Consider the following 27,518-nt stretch of genomic DNA (forward strand, 5'->3'; position numbering starts at 1 on the left):
ACTGCCGCTATGTTCAGTTAAATATCATCGACGTTTTAGCTACTTAACATGACTATTTTGAGAGATGAAACATTAAGAGGGTTTTAATATTTGAAAACATTGAAATAAACTCAACAGAGACAAAGGAATATAACACTTAATGATTGAGAAACCCTATAGGGCATATCATCCTCTAGCTTTCTTAATTATTCAACGAACCTTGAAAAATCTAACTCCTTGTTGGTTAATCACACAGTCGTGACAAATACTTACTTGTATATCTTATTATAAGACCATTGATATAAAAAATTCCTACCCTAAAGATGCAATCTGTGGTACTCGTAATTGCGTTACGTCGTAATTGCGTTGCGTACTATATTTAATCAATCATGGCTTCAAAGTTGAATCCGATAATTCAAACTGAATTTATTTATTTATAACAATTAGTGCGCTGAACTGTAAAATATCAATGGTCGAAAATACTCTAACAGTCACACAAAATCATGTTTTAACACATTAACTCTCATGCACTTATCTCAAAATCAATCGAAACATTTGAAAGCATCTTGAAAACAATCAAATAAGCTATTCTGTCTGGTTACAATTTAAGAAATTAATCTTTTAAAGACTTTAAAAATGGATTATTTTATTCTATCCATAACTGTGATTGATGATTGTGATGAAGAACAAGAAGAAGAGTTACCAATTTGGAATACCCGATGGCCAATATTTTTTACATTGTTTAAATTTTAATCTAAATAAAATACTTTATTATTAAAAAATATCTCTCAATGGTAATAAGTAATTTACTGATTAATATTAGATCTCGATTAGATTAATTAAAACTGTTATAAAACTAACTAAACTATATTTATATACTATTTTGTATGAAAATAAAGATTATCTCACCTAAAGTAACTTCTAGGATATATAGGATTATAAATAAACCAACACAAACTAACAAATATACTGTCACTAACGCACTAATGAAATCGACAAAAGCCATTTTACAACCTCAGGAGAATGTCTTCATACACCCCGAACTGCTATTATTTATACAAATCATTAATAAATTAATGTTCGTATATAATATTGGATTACTGCGTGAATCTGCGTTTGTTGCTTCGCTTATTTGTTGAATTCGAATTATTCACGACTGAAAGTGAGATACCCGCGTGAATACACTTCGCAAAATGGTCTGGTTGTGGCTGAGAGTATTATTTTTTGTATAAACCAGCACTTAAAAAACAAATTTACTAAAGGTTGACGAAATACCTTTGAACCTCGCTTGTTTCGAACATATGTACTAGAAAATTAGTTTATACTGAACATTTGTGCATAATGGAATAAAATATGCGTTTAAAATAAGTTTAAGAAAATGTTTTATGGTTTTTTTAAATATTAGGGACATGTTTAACATTATAAAGCTATTTTTATATCAATATAAGTCAAATGTCTACAACAAAATTAATAAAAGATTGAGCATTAAATAAAAAATAATATGTGAAGATAATTATTGTCTATTATGATATATTGAATAAATTATTGGCTGGAATCATAATTATATGATAAATTACAATAAAAACAAAAAACAATTATTAATTATTGATGACAATGACTATTAGTTGACTAATGAGATAACACAAGGATTGTACTAAATTGGTATTGTCATCTAACAAGCGATAAACTTTAAAACCAAAATATAACTAATCAAAAATAGAAATAAAATATATAATTCCAAGAAAGGTTTGAAAAATTTTTATTTTAGATATTAAAGACATATATTATAAACTTAATTTCGCTCGATATTAATTAAGAAACTATATTTGATGCGTATTACAACAAAATTCTGATTGTGAATTAATTTATATATAGACGGTGTAAAAAATTTCAGCGATATGATAGTTCTACTTTTGCCTGCCCATCAAACATATTTTTAGAAATTTAAGGTGATGCTGCTCCTCCATATCTCAATTGTCAGCTTTGGTTTCAACGATGTAAAAGTAGCGATTTTGATTTTGAATTTTGAAAAAGATCGACGATAATAAATCGCAACTATTATTGGCCGAAAATCTAGCTCAAAATCTTCCAAGAACTTTCAAATAGTTTAGCAGTTAATGATTCAGCTGTTTTCAGACATGATATAACAAAGTTCCAAAAGAACGAATGTGTTTGGCAATGGAAAGTAGACCCACTAGTAGATCCCAAAGTAGATCAAGCACAAAAAGTCGTGGATTCATGCCCATAAAATATTGCTGTGCATATGGTAGGATCAAAAGGGTGTAGTGTATTAAGAACCACTAAAACCAAATTAAACTGTTACTACTTCTATTATTGTAGAAAATGCCAGTAAAAGCGAGAAATCGTACTAACACCATCAACCTCTAACATGTTGAAGCGGTTGCAGCAAATCGAATAGTAAGTTCTGATACAGCGAGCCTACTCACTAGACATAGCACCTAGTTTTCACTAGACATTGCGAATTGATTTCAATTACAACTTCTTCAGATGCCACACGGTTTAACTGACTAATACTAACAATCATTAATGTTTGAAAATAATTACAGATCAAGATAAATTCTTATCAATATTATAACCGTGTGTTTTACAACATTTTGTTTAACGTAACCAAATTGCAAAGGTAAATAAATGAATAATATTCGCTGTTCTGTTTAACATTACTACAAAGTTAAATATTTAATAACCAATATACGAGTCGAAACATAAGCAAGATTGCTAATGCAAATACATTACATTGATGACAACCTAACCGGCGAGAAAAATATCGATATTTCTTAAAATCGATTTTTATTATATTACGATATTTTTCTATCGGACGAAAGAATGTTTATAATGTTTTTTATATAACATACATTTATTTATAATAACATGTATATCCAATAACAAAAATCTAATTTTTATAATTTACATTTTACGAATGAATGAATAAATAAATTTAGGAAAACAAAAACAAAAATATTATATCAATAAAATATTATGGCTAATTAATATTAATAAACACGAAAAACAAATTTAAGGTAAAATTCGTAAATATACTATTATATATTAAAAGAGAAATAGATTTGTATGCTCTTTCAGTTCAGCAAAGAGAAAAGCAAATATGAAAGCATCGCATCACAAGAATCAGAATGAATAATACTATACCCATTTCCTATGCTCTTCTCGTTCATGCTCTTTTAAGTGTACTGACGCCTTTTAGTCATGAAATTTACATTTAGTCAACAATTTTCATTGCAAATATATTACATGTTCAAAATAAACCTCACAAATAACTCTATTAACATAGTTTGCTTCGTTCTCACTCTGAAATATACAATTTTAGAAAATCTATATCGAGCATCAATCACAAGTGAAAATAATAGAAATAAACAAAAATATTTAAAATGTTAAATAATCTTCCTAATTATAACTACAAAAAATATAAGCAGATTAAAAAAAAATTATATTTTTTAAGGCGCCATTTTAATAGCAAGATGCTGTGTTTCTGATATGCTACTCAAATACAAGATTTCCGAATTCCTGTTAAAATTATTCTTGTTATTAATATTTTATAATTTTTTTATCTATTTTTATAATATTTTATAATATTTAGATCTTGCAATTTGTGCATAATGTCTATATATGCCTTTGTAGCTTGCTGTAGAAAATAATATACATTTTGGAGAAAATAAATAACTCACCGTAATGTCAACATGGTTTTTAAGCAATGTATGAACTTGTGATTTGTATCTTCTTTGATTTTATCATTGTCTTTGTTGACATGAGATAAATACTAATATTTGTTCATCGTGTAGTCTAAATTTAGAGTATACAAAATAAATCTATGATCTATCTCTTTACCATATCTTCGATACTCATCTATGTCTACATCTTGGTAATTTAAACTTATTTTTATATTATCCTGTTATACTTTCCTTCTATTAACTTGCTTTGCTGTTACTATTTTTTTTGTATGCGATAATATTATGGTTTAATTTAATATATGCTGCCGAATTCCATCAAAAACTTTTGATTTCGATGTTAGTGACGAAAAACAGCATCGAAGATCAAAAATCATTGAAGTATTAGACGAAACCCCAACTCAAATACTCAAATAAAAGCTTAACAGTTGATGAATCAATCAACTGTTTCCAGGCTTACATGTGATGGAAATGTCTCAAAAGAAGGACAAATTGCATTACCATTGAAAATGAATTGTTTCAATATTACAGTTTCATCAAAGAAGGAAAGTTTTCTGTGGCCTACTAAGATAATACCAAATGCAAAAAGTCATGGATTAGTCCAAGAGTCCATATCGACACCGAAGCGGAATATTGATAGCAGGAATATTGAAAGTGTTGCTATTTTTATTGTGTGATCCGCAAGACGTAGCATACTATGAGGTGTAATCTAAGATGTAGCTATGTAGGAATAATTGTAGAAAATTATGAAAAATATTGATGACTAACATATTTTTCAATGAATACCTTTTTGAAAAAAAACCAAGATTACACTGCATATGGAAAACCATTTTTTAAAATGTTTTCTTCACTTTGTATCAACAGAAATCTTATGAGCCAATTGACTGGAGCGACAACATCGCTGTAGACACTGCTACAACCCTAGATCTGAAATAAAATCATTCAATGCTTGAATGCCGCTGTACTTTAGAACTGAATTGCTTATTTTCTTGCTACTTTGATATAAATTTGATAAATCTCATTTCAAGACTCAGTTCACTAGATGCAGCACACATCAAAACAGAAATTATCTGATTATTGAGAAATACTCTGATTGTTATCTGTTTATCCGTCGTAACATATTCCTCAAAAAAAGCACATTTGATAAAGAAAATCTATTTTTGAATTCGTAGCCTTTTATTAAAATAACTGGTGTATTGATTTAAATGTTATTGATTGTATTATTTATTGTATCTGTATAAAATTAATAAGAATAATTTAATAATTCCTTGTTAATTTCACAATTATTATATCCCATTTAATTTATATTCAATATTAATTAAAAGTTTTAAGTTAAATTACCTTTATAAAGAAACGTTTAATTTCCTGCAAAATTCGTCATGATTAGTAATTAATAATCTACAATCAACAGTTATAGCGCAACAAAAAATAATGTTATAACATGAAATTGCGTAAAATTTAAATTAGTAAAACATATACAACTTAAATTATAGAAAGTACTTCTTATTTTCGGATATATATCTAATGGTGAATTTACATTATTTTGATTATGATTTGACATTGAATAACGTTAATATATTATATTTTAAAATTAATTGTAAATCATAATCATAAATAATATTTATCAAATACAAATAAATCAATGTAGATGTATTTAAGTATGTATAAATTGACATAGTAGGCAATTTAAATTGTAAATATATTTATTATAATCAATCATTTCAAAATATTCTTAGAAATAAGATAAAGATACTGTATATCTTTAATACAATATTCGTGATACACAATTTTAAAACATAGTTGATACCTTACCCAAAACAACTTCTACAATATAATGAAAAATGTATAATCCTACACACAGTAACACATACAAAGTCACAATCGTACTAACAAAGACGGTTAATAGCATTTCTGTCATAACCACGCACTATATTTTTCTCTCGGTAGCAGAGCTTGGATTAAGGAAAACACTCAACGAAACAATCGTTGTTGCATCCAAACAATAACTAAATTAATCGATTAAATGTAATACGAATTCAAAACAAGAGTCAAATCTCGACCACACACCTGTTCGATAAACAGGTAAATACGTTACTGGCTATAAACTAGCCGAGTATTATATTTATATGTTATATATCGAATCACTCTAAAGGTAAAGATCTAAAGGTTAACAAAAAACATTTGAACTTTTGTTTTATCTATCGCAAATAACTAAATAGATAACAAAGATTAAGTTTATTTATTAAGGTTATAAAATTCACTGAATGTGCTCGATATATATATATATATATATATATATATGTGTGTGTGTGTGTGTGTGTGTGTATCTTATAACAATGTAAAACTATTATCATGCTACAGCCCCAGGCGTCCTTAAGTTATGTAACTCTAAACGTATAAGATGAGTCTTAATCTTAGTATGCTACATTTGAACAGGCTTAGGAACATGATGATATCATTTGCGATACATCGCCATCATCGTCTCGTTTTATCTCCACCTTCCTTGATGTTTTTTGCAGCAGGGTGCCGACAAACTCATTATTGTCATTGTCGGCCTTGATGCTTTGAACTCTAATTAATCGAAGTAAATTTAGCGGTCACGTCACTAGTGAAAACATGTTTAATCATAAAAAAACACACGTTTGTACATAAAAAAAGTTATTTTTAATTACGATCGTATATTATGTTGAAGATTAGAGTTAATAGTGAATTGTATTTTTATCCCTGAAGCATTTAGTTTAGTTTATATTACAATATTAAAACTTGATATAGCAGATGTAGGAGTTAATTTGTACAGATATTTCAAGAAACTTTATTTCATAACAAGATCGAAATAGAATCTTCGACTTATTAAAGTCATCAAGTAACTGTCCAGTTTTTTCAATGGTAATGAAGTTCTCTGTTCGGTTTTTGACTGGAGTATTCCGCAAGCCAATTCTCAGAATTTCGTAATAAAATACCCCTTCATCTCCTACCCTATACAAAGGAGAACCTTCTTTAACTTGCCTGATATTTTCATCGCTTTAACTTTTGTTAGCGGATAATCAAGACCAATCAACCCATTTGGGACTCATCTTCCAAATTTTTGAGCATATTCGATTTGGTGCTTATGTTTAAAAATACCTATTTGATATTTCTGAGACTATGGGATACTTTAATATAGCTGAGTTACAAGTTCTTCTTGTATTTGTATTGATTCTTCATCCAACAGAGTTTGCAATTGTATGTCTTCAAACATTCAAGGCTGTCTCATACCCCATTTTTGAAACATATAATAATGAATAATGACCAATAATGATAAACAATAATTACACATTTCTTTTTCACAAGACACCATGTTGGCACCAAGAACACTACAAGCAAGTTTTCTTTAGTAAAATACCGGTAACATGCAGTTCCGTCTCCAATCACTAATTTTTTCACAACTGATTCACAAAAAGTTCACAAATTGCAATGACGCCTAGATGAATAGATTTGGAAAAGAATATTTCTAAAACCTGTTTAATCAACCAAGCCTTCTATCTATTTATTTTATAAGACTGTCTAGTAAAGATGTCTTTCTAAAACAAGGGCTTGTCATAAGGAGGGATTTCTAGAGAATACTAGTGAGTTCAAGACTCTTGGCGAAACAGTTTCACATCCTCTAGCTTTATCGTATCGAAAAATGTCGGGTTTTATGACAGATCCAAGGAATTTTTGTTTGAATGTTCAATTCATTGCAATTGATTATTGTTTCTGATAATCGGTTATCGTGATTTCAAGAGACTTAACAGTTGATGAAATAATATAGACATCCGATACCACAAAACATATTTCATAGCTTTTATACCAAATGTTGATGATTCAAACTTGATAAATCCTCAAAACTCCTCGTGTCTCCCTATGTAGGTCTGTATTTTCTGATATCCTGTTTTATACTCAGGATATAATACAAAAAAATTACTTAATTCTAGACCTGTTATGCAAACAAAATAAATGGATATTCATACTTCTTTTAATCAATATTTCTTAGGTCTGAACCGATTCTTGTTCAATCTCTATGCAATAATTTATTATACATCACTTTAACAAGCAAACGACAATTTTAAGGAATCATATTAGAGTATAATTAGATATTTTTATCTTAGTACGGCAGATGTAAATCTATTCAAAGTGATTAACCATCTATAACTTATAACATTCGAATTATAATTTTAATAAGCATTAATAACATCATCTATTAAATAAATATAATTAGTGCAATTTTGCTACAGTGACTACTTTCCTATAAAATGTTTACTTTTCATATGATCATATTAAAAAAACACAGAAACTCTTACATTAACTAAACAACTCATTAACTTATAAATATGTATATATCGCTAGTGTTGTTGCAGTGTTATTAATTAAAGTACACGGTAACATAAAGGGAAACTAAGCCTGATTGAAACTGAAATAATTCCCAGATAAAAATACAAGTAACATATTTATAATTCGAACTTTAATTATCTACTTTCACTCATCAAACTATACAGGTCCAAAGCCATACACTGTCTGTATTAAAAAAGATAATGTTTTTTCCAAAATGACATTCATACAACTCTTTCTATCTTAAGCTTATAAATAAATAATTTTAATCACAACTCTAAACTATTCTTTTGTATTCTTCTAATAAAATAAGTGTCTTGATTCAGCTGATAATAAAAATGAAATAATATTATGAATATTTCAATGAAATCATGTTATCGATGTTTTGATCGCCATTTTCAAAAGATTTATTGAACAACCCACGTAATATCAACTTTTTAAAAATTAATTGAATATAATTTGTTTTATTACAATATATACGGTATAAAATCTCTAATTATTATTATTAACTGCATATCTATTTAATTATATTTTTAACGGTACATAGATCCTAAATCATTGAAAATAAATTCTAATAAAATCTAACCAATATATTCATTAATAATATACATGTATAATAATATTATATTATGCAGAAACTACTCGCTGGTTAAACTGACTAATGTATCATTTGCTGCATATTAATCTGTTGTTAAAAGTTAATTATCCAGTGAGATTAGTAACAACATGTTCTTAAGTACAATATGTTACATAAATATAAACAGTCATTAAGATATTTTATCCTAAAAGTCATAACATAAAACCACGTTAATGAATAAAAATAAACAATTTAAAATTCAGTCTTTTTATAGCTTTTATATACCGTATTCAGTGTCAACTACTTATGACGCAAACATTGGTATATTTTAATAAATCACTTAAAATGATCTTGATATTAAACGATGACTTGTTAAAAATTATTGATCTTGTCCGAAAATTAAATATATTTTAAAAATAGCCTACAGGAATATTTAAATACAAGCAAACGCATAATGGTATTGTCAATTTTTTAGATATGCGGAATGACTAATTCACTTTTTAAATGTTAACACATCAATAAAATATCTGAAATTTTTTGACGATCGAGTGAAATCGATATGTTTTCTCAAACATTTAACGTGGTCTCGTTTCCTTGATTACCATCTGTTTATAAAAGAAAATCAATTGGGTTAAAAGCAATTTCGAGTTAAATTCCTTTCTATTCTCGAATAAAATTTGCATATATTTACGAGATATTCATTCGTCAAATCTTTTAATTTTGGCAAGCACATCATCACTGACTAAAATGATAAGTTAGTTAGTAAAGTTAGTAGAGTGAAAATAAATTGAAAATATTCACTACTAATGTTAAAATCAAAGCTCATTTGGAAGAGAGAAACAAAGAGAAAAACTAAAGTTAAGTTCTTCCGAATAATTATTTTGAAATTCGTGGATACTGATGCAAGACTTGTGTTCAAACTTTAAAACGCAAAGTACAGGATGATTCAAAGAGATATGTCAACTGGTAGCGTGATTCTGGGGAAAGCAATCAAGAGCTTTAAATGAGAATAAATTGCCATTACACCAAATTTTGTACAAAAATCTTCACTTAAAATTTAGATATATATAAATATATGTATAATAATTAAAATATCATTAATACCTGTCAAAAGCCTAACTTTGTAATCAAAAAAATAAAGAACTCTTTGATATGTATGGATGAATCCCATTTTCATTTTAATGGACACAAAAGTACCGTTATAGTGCAGTTCTATATCAAAGGGCCCTTTTTCAATCGAATGTACAAAACTTAATTTCAAAAACGAATAAATGGCCTAAATAATCGAAGAATCACAATCTCTGAACACAACAACAACCACAAACTATAATAGATTGATGATACAGACGATAAATAAAAAAGATTTTCTAAAATATTTTGCGATTAAAAATGTTTGTTTTAGTCCTTTAGCACACATGTTGAAAATATAAATAAAACTGAATATAAATAATCCAAATAGACAAAGTCAGAACTTATCATTAGTTTGATATCATGTTGTTTATTAAAAAATTAAAACTCCTAATGGACATTCCCTCTTCTTAATGGACATTACAAAAGATTCAAAGAAGAGTTAACATTTAAAACCGTAAAGTTAGCCAAACACGCTAAAAGAAATTGTAAATTATGGCGATCATCCAAATGAATGAAAAATTACTAAAGGTATTTAAATGCAGATCTTTAATCTGGTGCTGTTTTTATTTGCAAGGCAATAAATGACTCTAACAGCCAACAAAATGTGTTAATGAAGAACTGGAACAATTACTCCATGAAAAGTTGTCCCAACTACTTCAAAAATAATTTAAAAAAATATAGATTTGGCTTATACACAGTAGAATGACGTTTAAAAATCTTGGGTATAACAAATAAGACAGAAAATTATTTCTTATTGATCCATATTGATTGGAAAATACAGAGACAAAAGATACATCACCGGTGATAAAAAATGGATCTATTATAAGATAGAAATTCATGAATTAAGTGCGGTAAATCATTAAGGATCAGAAGTAATCTATTATGAAACAATTTATATCTAAGTTATTTCTTTCACAACACAACAAAACAAATTACTATTTAAGGAAACTAAATCTGATAAATACGCTGGACGTTGGATTTTTTTATCTTGATACGGAGAATTACCTTTTTCTGTAAACCATTTTTTTTTCTACGAATTTTTGCTTCAAATTAGTTCAAAAGATTACGATAATAATATGAGTTACAAACCTTGCATTAATTCAAATACAGAGACATTGAGAAATGTTTTTTGATTTATGACCCACTGCTTAAGAAATAAGACATAAAAGAAAGGGACATTTGCATAAAATTATCACCAGTGCGGAAAAATTGATCTATCAAAATAATATCAGACATAGAAGTTCACCCTATGAAAAGCAAAAAGATATGTTCAGCTATATTCTTAGATGTAGCACAAGCCTTCGATAAGGCCTTATTCAAAGGCGTCAGAAAATGTTTGAAAATGAATCAAACAGAAGGAAGCGTACTCTACAATAAAGGACGGTAAAGCAGGTTTACCACAAGGAAGTGTATTGGGTCCAATTCTTTAACTACTCTACACATGTGATAAATGACAAATGAAAAACATCATGATGGCTACATTTGCTGATGATACTACGATTCTTGCTGTCGGAGACAAGAGCGAAGAACCTTCATATAACGAATAATAATCAGGAAATCAAGAGAATTGCAAGAAGACATGAGGACAAACTCCATTTTCATGTCAATATCGAAGTAATGCAACTCTTGGATAATACCAGAACAGAATACAATTAATAGAAAATCTGAAGTATTAACGCATAAACATTTTTACACCAGAAACTAAGATACAGCCGATGAGTACTCTCAGAATGTTAAGTTATTGTAAAGACAAATTGTAAGTTAGCCGGCAACGACTAGTAACAATATAATAAATAAAAAATATATAAATTAATTTCAAACTTGCTAACAAACTACAACTGATGCGATAAAAAAAACTACAAATTAATTCCAACATCTAATAAAATAAAATAATAAGAGGAAGATGATGTATGATCCAGAATAAATATTAAACCATTAAAATTTAAATTGATTTAATTTCTATATCTACTAATAATTTTCATTATTTATTATATATCGAAAACATATGTTTTACTATGAAATAAAAAACATTACTACTTATATAATTTATGTAAAAAATATGTATTATCTAATTGAGAATAATGTAATTAATAAGTAATTTGAAACCTAATCTGATCTATTAATGTTTTAAAGGTCATAAATTGTATCGATAAAAACGTTGTAAATATATTTTATAACAATATTGTTAAATAAACAAATTTAAAGGTCAAAACGCAAGTAAAAATGATCGTAAATCAATCATCATAAAATATATATATCGCGATACAACAGAAACAAAACAGTTTTGTTTAATTGAAACAATTATTTCAATTAGTACCAATAAAATTGTTTATAGACCATAAATGTGTTAAACCAAATAAATCCACTTCGACGTAAAGATCTCAAATTTTTTTATAGATTTTGAACCTATCAAAAGACAACAATGTAATGGATTCATTTCCTTTGCTATCTGTCTTAGATAATATGATTAATTATTATTAATACACATATGCATAATGTTTTAATAGACTTGCTTGAGAATTAAATGATTCTTCGTAACCGTCAAATAAGCGAAGCAAGGAAGCACATAATCTATACCAAAAGGTAAAAATAATACTAAATGAATTATAACCATACAATACATGTGCTCGACGTAAATATATCCACGGTGTTATCACTTAAAAACACAAACATTAAACGAGTTAAACGGTTTCATACAACATGATTGTTATTTCCAACGTCGACATAAAAACGCACTTGTCACTATACTACTGCTGAATTATAACATAAGATGGTCAAGGTAGTGGTAGACATCGCGGTGAGAACAAGGCCGATCAAATATTGAAAAGCACATCGAATTTTTAGACAATTTATGTTTTGTAATATCATAAAATTATCATAAATCATCGATTCCCTAGACAAATAATATAGTAAAATAATTATGTTCCATTTATAAATAAAATATTGTATACTAATTGAATACGAGAGTTTGTATTTATGTATATATTTAAAGCAAAAAAGTTGTTGTATAATCTGTTACGTTGTTATGTCTTTATTTCTTACTTAATTTACGTTAGACCTATTTTACCTATTTACTGTTCATAAATTATCTCCCTTATATTTGCACAAACAAATATAACAAATTTTACTAATATTTTGAAAACTTTTATTGTACTACTGGATTGCTCAGATGAGACCAATATCTGCGAATTGTTGTCTGTTATACTATCAATTTCTACACTATTCAATTTTAATTATTAAATTAACAGAACTATATTGAGAAATCGCTTCCTTAAATTAATTTGATTTATAGTAGCTATTTGAATTTCATGTTAATCATCATGTCATGTCATGTTGTTCATCTAACCCGCAAATTTTATAAATCCGCCAAGATATAACAATTATTGAATCTAATATTATCAACCACTGCTAACATATTACCATCAGAACGTGCTCACAGTGCTATATTAAAGAAGCAAAAATCCCGGTTAAAATTGAATTTGAATATGTTTCTGCGGACAATATTTTTTATAGCCTTAAATATTTCTATTTAAACTTAATTTAATAATCGAATCTATTATTTATTTTTGGTTTATTTTTGATTTTTATTTAAAATACAATCAAATTTACGGTAACCTGTATTAGGTATTAGGTTACCAAGTAACAGTTGAATTTAGTTTTGTTTTAATTGTAGTAGGTGATGGTATAAATATTTATGCAAGGCGTCTTTTCATTTGTTGAATTATTCATATTCATATTCATTTTTTATATTTGTTAAACACAACAATTGTCAGATTACATTATTAAAATTGTAATATCAAAAAATTATGATAAATTGTGTACTAATTTAATATTTATGTATATATTTAAAGTAAAAAGTGTTTGGTTGTATAATCTGTTACGTTGTTATCTTTATTTCTTACTTAATTTACATTAGACCTATCCTGCTTATTTATTGTTGATATTCGACACTGATTTTCATCTCAACATCATTTTATTATTGCAGTGTTCAGAGAAATAAATTTTCTGTAGAGCCCTAGGCATTCACTAGCTAGAGTAACGATAATGTGTTCTCTTTGCGTTTCTCTGTTTCTGGAACAGTTACAGTTTACTTAGGATATGATTTGTTAGACTCTTGTTTTACATCCCGTGCTAGAACGTGCTGACATTGGTGTAATTAAAAAGCAAAAATCTCGGTTAAAATTGCAATTGAATATGTTTCTGTAGACACAAATTGTTATAACTCTACATATTTCAATTTAAACTTAATTTAGTCATGGAATTTACTATTTATTTTCAGTGATTTTCATTTAAAACTCAATCAAACTTAGGATAGCATGTTTTAGGTATAAGGTTAACAAGTAACAGTTGAATATAGTTTTATTTTAATTGTAGTAGCTGATGGTATAAATATGTATGCAAGGCGTCTTTTGATTTGTCGAATTATTCCTGTCTTCAATGCTTCTGTTGCATGCGAAGCAAATTCATCTTAGTGATTTTTCTCTTTCTTCATGGTTTTGTTCTCAAAGGAAACTGTTTAATTTGTTCCTTGGTAAATAAATCTTTAATCGCTGTTCTCTCCAAGGTATTCGTATGTTTGTTTTGAATATATGTTAGTCTTTAGCCACTAATACTTCGTAAGCAGTAACGCACCACTAATATAATTCTATATAAGTCAGTTTCCGACTTCAGGATGTATATTTGAATTTTAACATTTTGAAAGCCCAATTTCTACCTACTATTTACTATATAGAATAGGCTATTGCGTTCTCGATTATAAATACCAGAAATGTAAATGCTAAATCAGTTTTATTAATAACGACCAATTATTAAAAGAGACTTATGTTATTATCCAGTAATGAAGAAAATGTTCATAGAATGTGCTTTCACTTATTATTACTTACGTCCTTTGATACTTACAAATTATACATTTAGTCAAAAGGATATTGATACGAGGACTGCTGTTTTTGTTTGAGAATTGTTCTAACAAATTTTACTACGTGGTAATTATCATTCATGTGATAGAGCATGACATGATAGTTGTCTTAAAAGGCTATACAAATGCGATATAAAATTAAATATCAAGTAAATCTTGAATAATTATTGTATGGCTTTCGATCATCTTATTATATAACCAAACAATGGAACGAAAATTTTAACAGACATGTTCAATATACTATTTTACTCTACAACTATCTATATCTGCTCAATGCATTTCAGACCAGAAGAATATGGATCCAAGGCCAGAAATCGATTTTAATTCATTAATAAATGATCTTCATTTCTTATTTATTACCAAAACTATTTACAACACCTAATTCATTGTCTGGGGTATCTTAAAAATAATAATTTCAGTATATTCATATTCATTTATTATATTTGTAAAATCAATCAATTGATATAGTGATCCTGACCAGCTAAACTTCTTCTCCCATTAAACTACTTATACACATTTAAGACATCTATGACATGACACCACTGCTTTTTTGAGCACTTATATCGCAGCAACTGCTTTTTGAGCATATCGCAGTTTAAGTCACCTGTCCTAATTCAATTATAATCTAGTCAATTCTAATTATACATAGAAGTAAATTAAAAGGACAATAAGATTTGAAATGCTGAGTGCAAAACTCATGTATAATTTACAAATATATGACAATAGTTAGCGAAAATAAGAATGATCACAAATTTTTCAAAATAATTGGCATACAATAATAACAATAAGCCGATCAAGAATCGATACTAAACCATATTGTGCGTGTACCACGGAATATAAATTTGTTGAGTAGCGGTTCATTGTGGTCGTGATAAAATTCCTTCTTAGTCATTTGACATGGTTTAATCAGGTTATACAATAATGAAATATATTTCTCATTGGTATTTACTTCGTGGAAACATTGTGTAACTTTCTTAAAACACTTATGGTAACATATATGTTTTCTTCGATAATCCCACCCAGCATTTTAATTGCATTTTTACCTTATAATACAGATTACTCGTCTGTGTCATATAAACCGTGAGAAGTATGAAAATGATGTAGGGAGGATTATTTTCTAGCTACTTCCATGAAATTTGCGTACTATACTACTGTAGTCGAAAAATAGTAACACGAAAAATCATGTTATTATTCATTATAAATCCCTTCCACTGTTCTAAACGGTCAAGAAAAGGAATCATGGGCCGGTAATGTCAAAAGTGTCAAATCATTCTTCAAACACCCAACTCAGATGACCCACATCCCTCAACATCTGGATATTCTCTAAACTCAAAAAACGCCTCGACAATATCCATACATGCATTACCAAATTCATATTAATTCAATCGTAATATATCAATAAAACTTATAAATTTGTAACAGATTCTTTAATTCCTTTTCTTTAAAATTCCCTTTAATATTATTGATATTGTTGATTACTCTTAGTTAGTTTATTCTGTTTTATTATTAGTTAACTTCAGGTCCCTTTTTTACTGCTACTCTTAGGGCTATTTTCGGAATTTGTGAACAGATAGCAATATTTGAAATTAGTCAGATGAACAATTTATAACAAAACGTCATACGATAAATCATTGACGAATCATTTTGACCCAACAAACAGAGTATTTTTGTTTTATGACTTGTTAACATTAATTGGTATTCTTATCCATTATTAGAAACAGACTAGTCACGTATTACTAAACAGTGAAAATAAATATTATACATCGTATTTGCCAGACGTTGCGCCTTCTGATTATCCCTAAATTTAGTTTTATACTACCCATATTATTTGAAATCATACATCATTTTTTTTTGAATAATTTATAAACTTAAATGAACTTGTTAACATTAAAAGAAAACTCATGTTATCGGATGCCTCCATAACAATTTTCATGCTATATAAATCAACCCACAAAACAAAACAAGAAACATAAGATAATCTAAAGAACAATATCTGATGAATACGGTGGATGGTGTTGATTTTCTTAATTAATACTTTCCATGTAAGTTTTCTTGTATTTTTCAATCAACCTATAAGGACCAAGAAAAATCACGAAAATAAAAAATCATGTATAAGTTTTGTCATCTACTGTAAATCTCTTTAAACCAATTAACCGTGTCAGTACAAATATTGAGATACTTTAACTGTCTATTCTATAGTATTCTACAAAAGTGTGCATGTGTATTAAAAACTCATCTCAATGCCTGTTTAATGATAACTCATAACGTGCTACACATAATTTTGTTGACTCCTTGTAAACGACAATGTCCTATCAAGTGAAGTGCTTAGGTTCTCTAGTCTGAAGTATAGGGTGAATAATTATGAATGCGCAATATTTTCAATCATTATACAGACAATGTAGTTTAAGTGCATCTGTGCATATATTCAAGTGCTATCCTTGAACTTACTAGACAAAGTAACGTGAAGAGCAGCACCTAAGTTTGTCAGGGTACTGCTCAGTTGCTGATGATAACAGTCGAAGATTTCCTTATCTATAAAATAAAATTGTCACTTGACATTAAGTTAGATAATAATGACAATTGGACAAGCCCAAAATTATGATCTGATAAGTCTGATATCTTATATCAGTTTTTCAAAACAATAAGGTACAACAGCTAAAATAAGGTACTTAACAGGATATATTGTTAAAATAGTAAATACATATTATTTAAAACACTTTTATTTAAAATGTCTTGTACATCTCCAAGCGCATTCGCCATTTTCAAACAAACAGTTAATAAATTATTAAGAAAATGCATTTCTTCCATAATAACCTATTCATTGACTGGGTCACGTTATCACAAATTAAAAGTAAGAATCTCTCAAATTATCTAGTTTTTATAATCTTAAATAAATAACAAAATCTTTATCGAGTTCATTTCGAAGTATCTTTAAATATAATTGAAGCATAATAATTGTGTCTTCCAAATATCAAACACAGTTAGTTTCACAGTTTAAAAACCGCCGCCATTTTATACTATTTAGATGATTCAGTGGTTCAGTTTATATAATGTTTTGGGTACATGTAATTTCGGTTTTCTCGTGTTTTCAATGGAAATTTATTCATATAAAATTCATTAAATTTTCATTTTGATCGACTATCTTTTCCAAATTTTTTTGCCAAAACCATATCACTTCAGAATTCTGGACCAACAACAGAACCAACTAATTTTCTTAGGCTTACTGAGATTAAAAAGTTTTAAAGTTACTAAATATGGATATGCATCAAAACTTTTCAGCCTAATATTGTTCATTTTCCCTTTATAAAGAGTCGGATGAGTTATTGGTCAGATTGGAGCAGCTCACTTTGCGTAAAATGAATAAAGGCTCTGCAAACTTTTATGAAGCTATATGTGATCCATCTATTATAGGCAGTATCATTCCTTTTTAAAAAGTACTCAATTTTGCCCATTAAAGGTACCCAAATATCGATCTTCTTTTGATATCCAGTCTCATTTAAATTGTTCAAAACTGTTTTACGGTTATTCAGTTCAATTTTTCAACAGTTCAATTTTACCATACAATGTTAAGTTAACCAGCGCTGCATTGTTTCCTTTTTGGAAGCAAAAATACAAAATATGACACATTCTGAAATAGCACTATTCAACGGATAACCTTTACCTTTACATCTTTATAACATTTTCTGGACTATTAAGAGGAGTGGACAAACATCATGCCACTTCAAATTATTTAAATAATTCTAGTAATATTCTTGTAAGCAACTGCATATATGAACACATTTTATTATGTACCATTTCGTGTCCATAAATTATACTTCTAAAATTAGTAGTTCTATAAAACTCTCAACATCTGTATTTTATTCAAGGAATGCTAAATTTAAAAGATACAACATAACATAACAAACAAAACTTACATTGTTTATCGTTGTATAACATTGATATACTGGCACTATCCACATTTTCACCAAGCATCACATTGACCAGTTTTTCTATAAAATCTCTAACTTCTTCCTTTTCCATTTCTCTCAATGAATCAAAATTTGAACTTGCCCTTGCGTCATCCATAATTGTTTCAAATGGATCACCAAAATCTAAAAAAAATATTATTAACAGAAATTATTCAAATAATTATACATTACATAGGTGACCGAGCTTAGCTTAGATTATTTGAAGGTTTGCATTTTTTCCATTTATATACAATAATCATTCAATTTTTTTTTTTTTTGATGAGGTAATTAACCTAAGAATATATCTGGAACGTGACGGGAGTTCTAGGGTAATAAGAGTATCTTAAATGTTAACAACGTGATAATAATAATACACCCTACGTCGTAAAATCATAAGTTTTAACGTAAATATTTAAAAGATGGTTTAGTCGTTCATTACCAGTGACTGAACTGTACATATATAACAGGTCAATTGAAAAGTCCCCGGCCTACCATAGTAAAACACATTTTTTTGGCTAAATTAGTTTTTTTTTATTCAACATAATTCCCTTCAAGGATGTTACACTGATTATAGAGACCCTCCAAATTTTCAATACCATTTTTGTAGTACGAGCAAAGGTCAATGCTTCAAAAGAGGCTTCAGTTTCGTCGATCACCTCTTCATTCGACGAAAATTTCTTTCCAGCGAGCAATCTTTTGAGATCTGAGAACAGGAAATGGTCGCAGGGGCCAGATCTGGAGAATACGGTGAATGAGGAAGCAAGTTTTGACGATTCAAGTCCAAGTCATGAATTTTTGACGCGATACACTGTCCTGGTGACTTCGTCCTTCAAACGGTCCAATAACGCTATGTAATAGTCGCTGTTGATGTTCCTTCTTTTTTCAAGGTAGTCAATGAAAACTATTCCATGCGCATCCCAAAATACAGACGCCATAATCTTGCCAGCCGACTGTTGCCTTTTTCCACGCTTTGGGCACGCGGGTTCATCGTGTGCAGTCCACTCGGATGACTGTCGATTGAACTTCGGAGTGAAATGATGGAGCCATGTTTCATCCATTGCCACATATGGACGCAAAAACTCGGGTTTATTACGCTTGATCCTCTTCAAACACTACTCCGAATCATCAACTCGTCGTTGTTTTTGGTCAAAAGTGAGCTCGCGCGGCACCCAATTTGCACAGAGCTTTCTCATACCCAAATATTCCTCAATGATATGATGTACCCTTTCAGTTGATATCTTTATAGTATCTGGTATTTCATTCAATTTCAATTTACGGTCATTCAAAAACATGTTTAATGTCTTCGATGCTCATTTCACCAGGTCTAAACTTAGCATACCAATCTTTTATGGTTGATTTTCCTGGGGTACTGTCCGGAAACTCGGCATCAAGTTTTTGCTTCAACTGCATTTTTCCCTTCAAAAACTAATTGTTTTGTTATCATGTCAATCATCATCATGCATTAAAACATTCTAGAACAAAATATGCATTTAAGTTCTTTATTCGGATATGAAATTAATTTGATAAATCATGGTGGATTAAGAAGCAACGAATTAAGTCATTGGAAAACAAAGGGGGGTTTAAATTAATGCATCTGTACAAACCACATTAATAAAAAGAATTGTGATGTACACGATAACTAATATATTGCTCTACAAAATATAAAATTCACAGTGGATACATAAAATTTCGAAAATTCCAAGCTTTAGTACAACATGTCGATGCATTATCTGCCGTCCCAAAGCTCTACAGCATCTAGAATCAGGACATCTTTATTTACTTTATTCTTTTTTATTTATTTTTTGCTTTTTACTTTTTTTAGTTATTTTACTTTAATTTTAATATAGTCACTTGTATAACACATTGGAAAAAGATCAAATTCCTAATTGTAATTTATTAAATAATAAGATTTTCATTATAACCTAAAGATAAGATAGTGTTCGTTAAAATTAAGTGAGTGTTAAAATAGTAACTGGGTCGTTAAAACATTATTAAACAAAGTTATTTAATTTTAAACAGTGTCATTTAAGATTTTGTGTTACTTTCGGATAGTATCATTCATGCGTTTTAAAAATATTTCATTCAAGTATTAACTAATACCTAAATAAGATACTTTATTAATATTTTTTTATATTTCCTTCTATAAACAATCCCCCGCTTGGCGCGCCCTCTGGTGATTATCAAACCCAAAACTTGGTAACAAGTTTGCATATATCTTTCATAACGTCCTGTACGATAAATGAGGTAAAGACCATAGGTAAAGAGGCAATACAATTAAATGACCTACTTAAAATGAATGTATTAGAAGATAAACCCTGACAGATCGACTTCTAGAACCAGAAATCCCTAATGCGATTCATCGTTCCTTAATCCTAGATTTTCGTCGAAATCTTTGCAAGATCGCAACAATATATTCAATATATTAATGCAAGAATTGTTCGTTTAATAGTTTAAGATATAATATGATACTTACAGTGTGTACTAGAGCGTATAGTTTGAGCGATACCCTGAAGCCAAGATTGTTCTGGTAAGAGGCAATTCTGGCATATCCAATCTCCGCGCTGAATATATCGGGCACATTTTTCTTTGCAAACTCGACTTCCGCATTTTAAACAAGTCACTATACAATCGTCCAATATTTGTTTGGTTGAATTTAAACGGACGCCACAAATTTGACAGTACCAGCGGTTCTCTCGTCGACGGGACCTGCAAATAAAATTAAAGAATGTAATAAAATTGTGTAGTAATTAAATATTAAAAATCAAAATATGAATTTATTTACTCTAAAATTATTAATATGTATAATAATTGTAAATTACTGTTATTTTTAGGAAATAATATATGCGAAATAAGATTTAAACATGTGTTTCTTTTATCATTAACTGAAGCCTGCACCACCACATATTTTCTGTTGAGGCAATATGATATCGAAATATCAGTTTTATATTACATATCATCTAAACACAAGGAAGCCCTGTAGTATAGTAAAAGCCGGGAAACATATATGGAAAACTTTCAATAGCTTTAGAAGAAAAACAGGTCATATATTATACATATATATGCTGGGCGCTTAATATACACAACATTTTTAACAATTGTAATTAATATTAATAATAAGTTTAGAGGAAAAAAAGGAGCCATTATATATGCTGGGTTTGCAATATACTCAACTTTTTTAATAATTTTACCGTAAAAATGCCAAATCGTAGGATGTCGACAACTATCCCTTATTGTTAATACTACCATATGGTAGGTACTAAAGCCTAGATGGTAAATATTTTGTTGGTACTTATATTAAGAGATTTTTTTAAATATAATATTATATTGTTAAAAATTTAAAATAGAAGAAAATACTCGATCGGATTTAACACATATATTCTTCTTCACAATTTTTCTGGCCTTTCTCAGGTGTTTCAATTTTTGTGGTTTTTCAAGATTTCAAAATTACAAAACTAGGGGTGTCGATAAAAATATCGATATATTGATATATCGGAGAAAAAAAATATTGATTTTTTTTGCAGTATATATTGATAATTTTAATAAAGCCTTATAATTAGTAAAATTACACCAAATATTTTAAATTAAGTACCGAAACACACTAGTCCTTTAAAAATAAATACCAATTTAAAAAGTATATTAAAACTTTAACTTAAATTATCTGGTTTTTTGTAATGTTTAAGTAATATATTTATTTTTCTGAAAAAATATCGAAATATATCGGTTAACAAAAATATCGATAGATCAATAAATCGGCAAAAAAAATATTGGCAAAAAATATCGATATTTTTTCGGCATCTCTACCCCAAACGACTAACGTAAGAGATAACGGAGAGATAACTAATCTTTGACAGTAACAGAATGAAGGCGACTGTTAAACATCATCTTCACAACATGAAAAATGTTTTAAATTATGGATATCGATATCTAACGGTTTTGGTATCGTTGTTCTGAATTATGAAATATAATTATTAGTGTAATTGTTTCAGAAGTGGAGTTTACTTAATCGAAAATATTCAAAAAATTGGACGTTCTACATGTATTGACTGAACACAACCTAGTCTTTGACGCATTTCCCTATTTAGAACTCTTGTGTATCTGATAGGAGTGTGAAGGCAATGGTTAATTACAGATTCCTAGTATTACCTAGCAATTGCTGAGCGATTAATTTCACTGCGTTAGTAAAAACAAGATCAAGAGATGGGGAACAAGTTATGGAGAGTCATCCCATACACTATTTATTTTGCTGGTTAAAACAATGAAGACGACAATCCAGTTACCTTGAACCCTTTAATATAATATTTTATGAAAAAAAAAGGTGTTTGATATATTTAGATGAAAAACTGAAGAATACTTTTTCTTCTTAATATAATAATATAAAAAGATAAAGCTCCAGCAATGAACTGTGGTATAAAATTCGATTATGCCATTGGCTACTACCTTGGCCGCTTTATAATTACAATATATAATAACATAATACCGTAATAACAATAATAAAATTGTAATTTCTTGAATAAAGTCAACTGCCTGGATGAATGGCATACGATTACATAGCGAGCCAAAATTATAGAGGAAGCTCTTAGTCGTTTTTATCAATTATAATAATCTACAATAGTGTTATTTTAATCAATAATAATAGAAGAATAAATGTCAATAATCTCAATTATACCCGAAAAAAAACACAAAGCAATTTACCATATTAAACTAATGTTTCATCATTGTTTCAACTAAAGGACGATTTTGAATAAACATTGTGTATTTTAACCCAGAAGTTTTATTTAAATTTTTTAATATCGTTTCGCCGATTTATCAAGGCTGTAGCCAGCATATAACACTTTATGATATCAACATCACAATTGTTACCAAAAACTGTCTACATTGGTCATATGTCAATGTATACCTTTTATTCACCGTAGTGGCAGCTGTGTTAAGGCCTTGAATATAAAAAATTTTTTGTTAATTTATTTATACACATCACAAGTTTAAGGTTCAAGGTGGAAGGGTATGGAAATGATATAGTTCGTGCTATTGAGAAATAGAAATATATGGAAATAATTTTAATTTACTGATCATATTATCATAACATAAAGAATTTATATTATATTAATTTTTTAATATACTAGATTTATTTTATTATATATTCAATGTGTGAAATGTAAAGTGTTACATGACACCAGCCATATGTTTTATTGAAAATATGAAGTATTAAGGCAAACTATCAAGAAACTTTCAGGCAGCTTAGCAGTTGACTCAACTGTTTCCAAACGTATGTATATATGATGGGAAAGGTCACATTATGCTTCAGGCACGCAGCATCTAACTTCTGATTACCAGTTGTTCATATTTATTCTACACGGCTACACGGCAATGATCTTTGTCTTATCTCACAGTATTGTCGGCTATATTGTGATAACATTCGAAAGCTGTTGTTGCATTTGACTGATATTTATCACACATAAACTATATTTATCTTTTACATTATATGAATCACCAGTTCAAAATATACTAAATAATATCAAACAGTATTGGTACGTGTAGAAAACATATTTATACTTTTATCAGATATCTAATGTTTCATGTAAACAAACTTAGAACAAAAACGGAACAAAAATATTTATAATTTAAAACCGCCATATTCTTGAATTAAAATAAGAGGCTAAAAGTGTTGTCAACCATTTTTCTTCACTCTTTCACTCGTGAAAATATATACTAAATAAGTCTTAGATTCAGTACTTTGGGATGCAGATTAATACTGCTTATATATTAGCAGAAACACACAGAAAAAGATTGCTTTAGATTAATTATTTATGGAAAGCATTTTTACTTACAATTTACTTGCTTTTTTCTCTTTGGTTTTTCGAGTGATAATCGGTTTCATGAAGGTTTCATGTAGTAATAACTCCTACGGTATATGGCTGCATCTAGGATACTTTTTATGGCTTTCTTTGAGCATCTCCATTGCTACATTCCGTATATAGGTTTAGAAACTTGCTTGGACCACAGTAATTAATAATATACGATTAGTTGTGGTTTAACGTATACATTTTTATATATTATATTTCCAGTCCTTGTCTTTTTAATCATACATCAATATTTATTCGAAGATACTTAGCACTTCAGCTATGAGATTTTTATAGTAGTATTAGTAGTATTTTCGTTGTTTATGTAGTTTGATCATATGTAAACCCAGTGTGCACCAAATCAAATTCGCTGATGTCTGTGTCAATTTGTTCATGTTGTCACTCGCCTGTTGTAAATATCTGATTACGTCTTCGCTATTGTCTTCTACAGAAAGTATCACAGAATCAGCATTTTATATTTATGGTATACCACATATATAAAGTCGCGAAAGTAGTGCTTGTGGTACATCTGCTTTCGCTTCTTTTATTTTAGAGTAAGCTTCCAGTAATCTCACTATAAGTATTCTGGGTCAGATGTAAGAACTTATATATACCCTATAACTTTCGGAGTCTTGAGGAATATACGTAACCAGATTGTTTATATTCATAAGCTTCTTCAATTACCTAGCTAAATTTATTTTATATCAGTGAAACTATAGCAATCAAGCAATTTTTGCTAATAAATGATTGTTTCACGACTTCATGGAAGACATTAATCATGGAACACTCAAAACTTGGAATTTCTACTTTAGTTTATATTTATAATATTTATAACTTTTAGTTGTTTGACTTAAAGATTTTTTGTTGCCGAAGTATATAAAACACATTTATAAATTAGAGGTTTCCCAGGGGTCTTCGAGAAGGTAAAAAATTGTGGATCACAGTTTCATTACTTGTTAAACAAAAACAAAATGAGTTGTATTGTGACTGGTGGAAAAGTAGATCTGCTACGACAATTGCAAAAGGTGAAAAGTGCGAAAAGTGATTCATATCGATTACAAAGAGGAATATTCATGCCCTAATAAAGTATTGTTAGGGACAGGCTCGGATTACAAGATGCTAAAAATGATATCAATTGAACAAATTCAACGTATTGTGGCAAAAATAGAACGGTAATTTGGAGTAATAGATACAAAGTCATGCTCTTGCGTGATATCGCTCGGCTACACGTTACAATATTTATGAAGGATACAAAAGTTATAGTTCGAATCAGAAGTTCCTACCGCATACAGTGACATAACGCTTTCTGGTTACCTGAGATCGATGCAGTATGGCTTAGTCGTACACAGTCTTAAAATATGCCGGCTTCGTTGGCGCAGTTGTCAAGGCAATAGAGCGGTCCTACTACTATTGAGATAGTCGCGTTCGAATCCTGCTCGAGCATGGTTGTACTTTATATTAAGCAGGCTGGGTAAGACCGGATGACTTCTAAGATGGTCTCTAAGTTGGTCATTGGTCAGTCGGTAAGCTTAATGCCGAGGACCGTAGTTCGGAGCCCACCGTAGTTCGGAGCCCACGTTAAACTGTCGGTCCAGTCAAGATAAATTATCGTCGGTAAAAAGCAGGTTTTAAAATATGTTAAGAAAAATAAAAAGTATTTGCCATAATGATGGGAAAACGTTGTTGAAAATTATGAAATATATTTTGATTAATATATTACGAAGTTCACTATTTATATTTCGGGAATTCGCAACACTAACAGTTCCATCGAAAAGTTTGACATGTTTGACGATATACGTACTCAGAACATTTTGTTGCACGAAAGCTATTTGTTTATTTTATATTTAGTTGAAAGTTTCGTCTCGGCAAAAAATGGAACTGAATCGTGTACATTTTCGTGCGATGATTTTTTACGATTTTAGACATCAAAAACCACCGTGTATCGCTGGTTTAGTGAATTCAATCGTGGTCGTAGTTCGCTGTCCGACGAGTTTCGTGAAGGTCGTCCAAAATCGGCTGTTGTGCCAGAAAACACCGATGCTGTATGCGAAATGATTAAGCAAGATCAACTATTGTGAGAATGACGCATCCCTAAGCATTAATTCCACCAGCATATGTGCGATTTTACATGAACACTTAACTGTGCGAAAGTTATGTTCGCCTTGGATACCACACAATTTTACAATCGCTCAAAAAAGGCTCGTGGTGCAAAGAAATTCTTAAGAAATTCAATTACGGTGCTTCGAGAGACGTTTATAAAATCGTGACAGGTGAATCATGAATATATTCGTATGAGCCTGAAACTAAGCAGCAGTCGACGACTGTATGGGCGTTCCAAGCTGAACCAAAGAAAATGGTGGCCTGTCTCTTCGGGAAAACTTGGTCATATTGTAACAGTGCCTCTAGAGTATCGTAGAACAGTAAATTCTGATTGGTACATAACTGGTTGAAACAAGAGACTTTTTGAGCACTCAAAACTTTGAATTGATGGGTCATCCGCTCTACATCCCTGATTTGGCACCCAATGACTTCTTTTTGTTCCCATCCGTGAAGAATAACCTGCGTAGTCAACGATTTTCATCGTGGCAAGTACTTTGAAAAACAATAAAAATATATTCGCAGCTTAACTATTGGTTTTTTTCCTATTCCCGAAATATAAATAGTGACCCTTGTATGTACCAATTTTTCTCAAAAGTCTCAATGACTATCTAGTCTCGTGCTCCATTTTCGAAAAAAAAAGTTAGAAAATTATTAAACGACGTGTTAAATAGAATAATTAATTACATAAAACCCATATTTTTCTTAGTTAGACTTAGATTTCTTTAATGACTTGTCAAATACAGTAACCGATTACATAAAACACAATATCTCAAATATAAATATCAAAAATTTTAATGTCACGTGAATTACGTGTCAGTTTTCCGAAGTGCCGCTAAATCTTCATATCATCCACCACAATTACGGCGAAAAAAACCGGTTGCATCAAAAGCCATTATCCGTTCCATAATAGCTGAAATCTCTTAACCTAATAAGCGGGTCTTGAGCAACCATTATACAATGTGTTATCTAACATGCCGACGCAGC

At 29.3% G+C, this 27,518-nt stretch overlaps 1 protein-coding gene across 8 annotated transcripts in view; it reads right to left on the reverse strand.

Moving 5' to 3' along the window:
• The window catches only part of LOC143192981 (uncharacterized), a 108,790-nt gene that overhangs the window by 41,766 nt on the left and 39,506 nt on the right, over positions 1 to 27,518 (reverse strand). For 3 of the 8 annotated variants that reach the window (XM_076398867.1, XM_076398869.1, XM_076398868.1), the window contains exons 3-5: positions 21,071 to 21,303; positions 18,565 to 18,741; positions 17,099 to 17,182 (exon numbers count right to left, since the gene is read on the reverse strand). In XM_076398867.1, coding sequence (XP_076254982.1) covers positions 17,099 to 17,182; positions 18,565 to 18,741; positions 21,071 to 21,303 — 494 coding nt within the window. Of the gene's footprint in view, positions 1 to 888; positions 1,026 to 5,492; positions 5,777 to 12,351; positions 12,472 to 17,098; positions 17,183 to 18,564; positions 18,742 to 21,070; positions 21,304 to 27,518 lie in introns of those variants that run through there. The other 5 variants (XM_076398870.1, XM_076398872.1, XM_076398874.1 and 2 more) reach the window with 5 other exon arrangements.

Source organism: Rhynchophorus ferrugineus, unplaced genomic scaffold (genome assembly GCF_030347505.1).
Source record: "Rhynchophorus ferrugineus isolate W39M unplaced genomic scaffold, kcgeb_rfMv2 rfM3, whole genome shotgun sequence".
NCBI classification, from domain to species: domain Eukaryota; kingdom Metazoa; phylum Arthropoda; class Insecta; order Coleoptera; family Curculionidae; genus Rhynchophorus; species Rhynchophorus ferrugineus.